Here is a 6,728-nt window from a genome sequence, read left to right as displayed (position 1 = left end):
TTGCTAGAAACAGAAGACGCACAAGGCTAGTTCATGAGCACTAAAAATTACATGAACAAGCAAATGCTTGTAGTTTTGTCCCTTACCCAGCATCTGAAACAAAAATCCCAAGATGATCACTTAAGTCCTAATATGTTTCTGACTCTCAATCTCAACCCTCACAAAAAAACCAAGGTAGATATTTGACTTAACAAAGATAACAACGATTACAGCGTTGAAGTATTGTAATGCAGATTGGTATTAGAAAGGTATGTTTCCTCCTCGGCCTCCTTGCCCACCATAGTTATAACCATATGCATAACCATAGCCGTATCCCCTACCCCAATTACGTCCACCCCTGAAATTCTCGCCACCACGTCCACCACCATATCCTAAATTAGCTCTCTGGTGAAATCCAAATGTCTGAAAAGCAAGATGATAAGAAAGGATCATTTCAGTCCTACTATATGTATGCTATTGTTTGGTTCTAACTTTGAAGATCTGAAACTGATTAAAATAATATAAATACCTCGGTGTCCTGCTTCATTCTCTCAGAAAACTGACTCTGTCCATTTATTGTCCCACGGCCATGATTGAGCGAGTTACACGATATTGTGTCAAAGAAGTCATCTTTTTTATATGCAGGCTGTGCATCGAATCAACAAAAGATTTAAGACAATTCAAATATTAACATGCACTGCACCAAAAAAATAAGATCTTCAAAACCATAAGCTAGAGATTATAACAGGTCTTACTTTTGGGTTAGTTATCAAAGCAGGACCCTCTTTCTCTTCCAAGTGACGACTGCCTACATTTTCTTCTGGTCCATCTGGTGTATTAGTTGGTTTTCCCCTTCCAAGGTATCCCTAGACTTCGTCCTTCTTGAACTTCTCATTCATTGTAGTAAAATCAAACTCTTCAGTAAAGGGCACTGTCTGCATAAATAATTATTTATGATATTAATAATACACTTTTCAAGAAACAGAACAAAATAATGCAATATATTAATGACGAAGTCTTGGTAATTACAAGTAGCAAGTAAACCTATTCTTCTTTCACCATATATTCACCAATGGTCTTCTCTCTCCTCTCTTTGTTTTTTTTTTTTTTTTTTGTTTCCATTGAATGAGTACATATACTTGAGAACAGTGAATATACAATTTTGATTAAAAACTAAAAATCACCTGGAACACAAACAAAGAATTTGGATTTTTTTTTCCTTCGGAAAAGGAATACATTGAACCAGCAAACAAATCAGATACAAAGCTTGACAAACATCAAAGGGAGGTCCCTATTCCTACAAGCACTAGCTTTACATTTTAAAGCATTCTTGGCTAACAAGTGAGCAGCAGAGTTCAGAATTTGGATTTAAGGAAGCAAATAAAATAAATTTCAAAGGATTATATATTCTCTTTTTAAATTCAAATCAAAAAGAAAAAGAGAATTTTTTTAATAGAAAAGTGAGACTTCAATTTGACATAATTTTTTTGTTATTAAGAGCTTCTATAAATATATTAGGAAAAAAAAAACAAAATAAAAGTTAGTAAATCATTTTCCTCTTCAATTTTCCTAGTCTTTTCCTCATAATTTTTTTCCTTGGCAACATCTATGTTCAAAATAAAGCAAGTTATAAAGTATAATATAACAGAGAAACTAATTATAGCCATTAAAACAATTTGTCGGAAAGAGGGAAAGAGAAAAGAAAAAGAAAACCTGTTGAGGGGCAGTTGGCAATGGCAATAATGGCGTCTGAGTAACATGAGGCTTAATTGATGAAGATAAATTATAGCCATTAAACAATTTGTCGGAAAGAGGGAAAGAGAAAAGAAAAAGAAAACCTGTTGAGGGGCAGTTGGCAATGGCAATAATGGCGTCTGAGTAACAGGAGGCTTAATTGACGAAGTTGGCATAGGTACCCCAGCAGCCATTTCATTTTGATTAGAGTATGCTTTTTGTGCAGAAGAAAGCACTTGAGGTCCGTGGAGTGCAGATTGATTTGGTGTTGGCAAAATTGGAGACTGTGTTAGCAAGGGACCTAAGTTTGATCCAAGTAAAGAAGATGCAGAATATGTCACAGAGGGGAGAGGATGCACAGGTTCTGATTCAGAAACAGAGTTATTAACAATTTGAGTTCCGTGTACGTTTAAGTCTTGGCCAGACGATGTAAATGAAGGCATTGTCAGTGCATTAGTAGTCACAAAAGTGGAATCAGATGAAAGAGATGGAAGTGTGGGCAAGGACGATGGTAGTGGTACTTGTGGAGATGGGAAGAACTTGGTATTTACAGATGTAGATAGGGAAGATGAAGATACAGGGGTCCTGAATTCTGATATATTGGCTGGTCTCAAAGTTGCAGATGCCTGAATTTCAGGGGATTGTATCAACTGCTGCATGGTGAAGGGATCTAACATCACTGGTGGCAGTTGATTAGTAACTTGGTGATGTGGATTACTCAAACTACTAATGGATGTTGCATTGTATCCTTGCGGATACATTGATGTTTGAGTCACAGGGGAAAGTTCAGGCTGACCCAGTTGGACAGCAGATTGATATGGAGGCAAAGCACCAGGGTATCTCCTTGTCAGAGAAGGGGTATCCTGCCACTGAGTTGATTCTTTCAAAGTGTTCTTCCTCATTGATGCCAGCGGTGTAGAAGTAACGGGCATCCCTGCAGAATGTGACTAAAAAGAAAAGTATACTCAAGTAAATCAATCAAGTCAAATCGACAAATTTACCTGATAAAGATTGTAAAGTTGAATTAAAATGTTTATGTATGGGTACGATAAAATGTGTAAGAGCTAAAATGCACATACCTGGATGATGGCAGGATCATTGTGAATCTCCTCTTCTGTTTGAACAGCAGGGGGTGACTTAACTTGCAAATCCTGAAATTGCAGGACAGCAATAGGGTCATAATGCGAAATCATTACCATTATCACAAGCCATATTATCATGTTCGTGTGCAACACAGAGGAAACACAATGGCAAAAGTTTCTGTAACACAAACATGATTGGCAAGATAGTGTCCCAAAGAACCCGCATCAATTGTACAACATAAGATCATCACATGCACAGAAAAATCTTTACAATGTCGTAATCATACACATTAGAAAGTTAATAGCCTGTAACTGGCATACCCAGACTGAATCAAAGAAAGGGTGAAATTAGCCTGAAATAACGCATAACTTAAAAATGGCTCCCTTACAAAAAGATATCCAAATGTACAGTTGAAAAAAGACAAAAGCATAGCCAAAAAAAAGAAATAAAAAAAAAATGTGTGTCCCTACCAATCCATTTATATCACAAAAACAAATCATCAAACATACTCGTTACCTTGATATCACTTCCTCTAAACAGTATGTATTCATAAACCTTCTCACTTGGAAGAACTTCGGCACCATCCTTCTTGCGCCCCTCCGTTCCAAATGATCTAACTGCAAACTCACAGGGGATCAACACAAAATGATTGATTTACATAAACCAGCAAAAACAACAATATTTTATAAGAGAGGTAATTTCAATCCTAATAACTTCATGAATTAGTATAAATATAGCATGATTATAATGTTGAAATTTGTTTATCAAAAAAAAGAAGTTGAAATTTGTATGTACATTTTTTCTTCATTAGAAGAGATGAAATGTTGACTTAGTCTACTTGTTTTCAAATACAGTTGTGGGGAATCTTGTAACAAGTCAATTTCATATTCATTTAAAAAATAGTCTTCTGGGATTTTTATGGGAGAGAAAAAAAAACCTTTTCGGCAAGCAGTGATTGCCTTCTGACATAGATAACATAACAAGGAAAAAGAAAATGAAAGACCTTTTATAATTTGGAAAAAAAAAATGTAGAGTGTCAAAAAGAGACAACTCTCCCTCCAATTATTTTAGTATAAAGAGAAATAAAATTATTAATGTAAAGCTCAAAATCCATATAGGTCCAAGTAGGATACGATGAAACCCTTCCCAAATTTTTTAGGTTCCCTTATTCTTTCCCACTGGCCAGTCCCCAATCACACATTCACATAAATGAAAATATGTTTCCAATATTTGTTAATAAACTTGTTCCAACACATGTGAAAGACCAAAATCATGATTCATAAAGAAGATTACCAATAAAATTCAAGGGCTCAACAAATTACATCCTGTGTTCACCATGTGATCAGTACATTTCCATTGGAGCACTACTATGTTTCAATTCTTTGGCGAGTATATGCTCAATCAGTCAATATGAAGTGCATGCAATTACAATATTTCAATAAATTGTGACTTTTTGTATCACTAAGATGAACACACTCTCACTAAAAGTCTCATTAATCTACATTTGATTTCAGAAAATCACAATTGCACAAAATCTTATTTTTATAACAACTAACCGAAATATCTATATTATACAAAGGGTGTATGAAATTTTTACTTCTACTCTACAAATTTATACAGATTCAGCTTCTGTAGTGACAAAATAAGAAGAAATATAAAACAGCACACCATTTTCACTATAAGAATTACATTCCCTCTATCACTATAGAAAATTTTTCTACATGATGGAAAAACAAATTAATCATACCATTTTTCAGGCCAATGGTCGAGTCTTGAACATTGAGGTGATAGAGGATGCCCTCATAACGTATTTCGTACTTGGAAATTAAGCTGATGAAGCTCCCAATATAGGAATCCCCAGCACTTGCTGCCGGCTCGCTCGACATAGTGAGCTGAAATTTCATTAAAGAAAGAGAAATGGGAAAGAACGCACTAAAAAAGATAAAGCATGCAGTGATTTCTAAATGTAGGTAGCCAAAGAGCAAGTTCATTTACAATTAAATCCCACATTTACATAGGACCAGTTTTCATAGGTGTTGGAAATTAATTTGGGGTCTATAAGGCAACAGACAGCAAGTCTATTCTAAACCAAAAGGATAAAATGGATAAGATTTGACTCGTCTGTTAGAATTTTTCTCATACCCTAAGCATGCACCAGAAAAAAGTAATTGAAATTATTAAATAATGAGGGTTGAGGACAAGCTTGATCAATATATACAACTTAAAGTTCTAAAACATGAAGAAGAAAAATGTTAGCCAAAGTACATTTAGAATCAAGCTTTAGTTTAATTTTTATATAGCTTTCTTCTTCTTCTTCTTCTCTATCATGCTGCCATAATATATACTCATTTTTTTCTTTGAATTCTAGCAGTAGAAAGTTCATCAACAGGTTTCAATTCTGATTCAAAAGACAAAAGAGTAACCGTGGACAAATGTCAATGGAACTGCAAAGAGGTTGGTGGGAAATGTTTTTAAGGCTTTTGTGTGTACTGTCATCATAGAAAACAATCAATATAACATGTTCTTTCTTTTACTTTAAAAAAATCCTTAAATGGTCAGTCTATGACGTAGAATTCTCTATAGTTTCACCCTTAAATATGCTTGTATTTCATTGCAAGCAGTTCATGTACCCCTTTATACCATAACCCAAAATCAATCAAGATGACGAAATTACAATTGACGCATAAATGTCTTCTTGAGTAAAGAGGGCCATGTACCACCTAGTTTTTACAGGTCATAAACAAAGTTTGCCTTCCCTTGCTATATGATTTCTTTATTTTATATTAAATAAACAAATCAACAAGGGTCAATGAGTAGGGTGATGATAACATTGAAGACAAAAATAGTTCAGCCTCCTTAGAAATCGAATAATAGGTAAGCTTGGCTCCTAAACAAGTTTAAGGCAATTGATATTTTAATATTTACTTTAAGTTACTAGATAGGAAGCGAGTCAAATATTATTCGAAAGTGTTCTCGGAAGACCTTAACCACACTTTCTTCTACATCTCGAATCTCAAATTAGGGAAGTAATGACTATCGCGTCAGAAACCAATTCATATAAACGCATTTCATGAAACATTAGGCAGGAAACTTTTAAAAAACTACGTTTACAGACTCTACATGTTACATAAGCAATTACACAAGTCTCTCGATGAAGCACTTCGTCGCACAATATGCAGGGCATTGTCAATTCAAACTCGCCGCCTCAAAACAGCAAAAACAAAAATACAAGAACAAAACATAGACAAAGAAAAGAGAATGTAAGCAATACCTAGGGCAGTAGGGCTCTCGCGGGAAATAGAAAGAAGCTGAGACGATCGGCGATGGATTCGAATTTTGTGGAGGGAAATCAGGTCTTTCTCAGTCGAAACAAGTGAAATTAGGGCAATAACAGTGGATGGAATAATCTAAAAGACTAAGATGCGTATCTTAGCTCGAAGAAAAAATGAAATAACTTTGAGCACAGGAACATAAAAACAAATGAATAAATTCAATAATTGATTTTTTTTAAATAATGATTAAATTTCATTAAACTAAATCATCCAAGACTAAGGATGCAATTACAAAAGGTAGGGAGTCCTTACTAAAAGTATGGTCAGCCTCAGAAAGAGAAGATCGCGCCAAGGTATGTGCAACCTTATTAGCAGACCGCTTAGCAAAATTAAAAGAAACAACATCAAAATCAGCAACCAGGATCATACAATCATAAAGAATATAGCCATAAGGAAAACCCATGAACTTTTGCAAATCATTAATGACCCTTAAACAATCCGACTCAACTACAACATGTGACCATCCATTTGCTTTACTCCAAGAAAGAGCTTCCTTTATACCAATGGCTTCGACAATATGAGGTTGCAAAGAGCCTTCTCTAGATAAAATTCTAGCCCCCAATTGAAAATTTTCCAATTTTATAAATTCTCAAAATATAA

At 34.7% G+C, this 6,728-nt stretch overlaps 1 protein-coding gene across 4 annotated transcripts; it reads right to left on the bottom strand.

Annotated features, from left to right (window-relative positions):
* Window positions 1–6,300, bottom strand: LOC115710282 (decapping 5-like protein). 4 transcript variants are annotated; one of them, XM_061111260.1, is made up of 8 exons: window positions 6,068–6,296; window positions 4,544–4,688; window positions 3,313–3,413; window positions 2,793–2,864; window positions 1,693–2,660; window positions 735–914; window positions 509–625; window positions 1–402 (listed from the first exon to the last, which is right to left on the bottom strand). In XM_061111260.1, exons 2-6 carry the CDS (start codon window positions 4,680–4,682, stop codon window positions 875–877), a joined length of 1,320 nt encoding a protein of 439 aa, XP_060967243.1. In that variant the 5' UTR covers window positions 4,683–4,688; window positions 6,068–6,296; the 3' UTR covers window positions 1–402; window positions 509–625; window positions 735–874. The 4 variants fall into 4 exon arrangements, with proteins under 4 accessions (XP_060967243.1, XP_060967244.1, XP_060967242.1 ...); XM_061111261.1 differs by having other exon boundaries at window positions 1,818–2,660; window positions 6,068–6,295; XM_061111259.1 differs by having other exon boundaries at window positions 735–2,660; window positions 6,068–6,300.
* Window positions 6,301–6,728: the final 428 nt, after the last annotated feature.

This window comes from Cannabis sativa, chromosome 3 (genome assembly GCF_029168945.1).
Source record: "Cannabis sativa cultivar Pink pepper isolate KNU-18-1 chromosome 3, ASM2916894v1, whole genome shotgun sequence".
Classification (NCBI taxonomy): Eukaryota; Viridiplantae; Streptophyta; class Magnoliopsida; order Rosales; family Cannabaceae; genus Cannabis; species Cannabis sativa.
The sequence above is the reverse complement of the archived record's forward strand: the minus strand, read 5'-3'. Positions and strand labels throughout refer to the sequence as shown.

Coding starts and splice junctions, on each gene's coding strand:
- LOC115710282 (XM_061111259.1), bottom strand. CDS start 4,682: ATGTCGAGCGAGCCGGCAGCAAGTGCTGGGGATTCCTATATTGGGAGC. Junction 2,865..3,312: donor TTAGAGGAAGTGATATCAAG/GTAACGAGTATG, acceptor CTGCAATTTCAG/GATTTGCAAGTTAAGTCACC. Junction 2,661..2,792: donor ATGATCCTGCCATCATCCAG/GTATGTGCATTT, acceptor TTTTCTTTTTAG/TCACATTCTGCAGGGATGCC.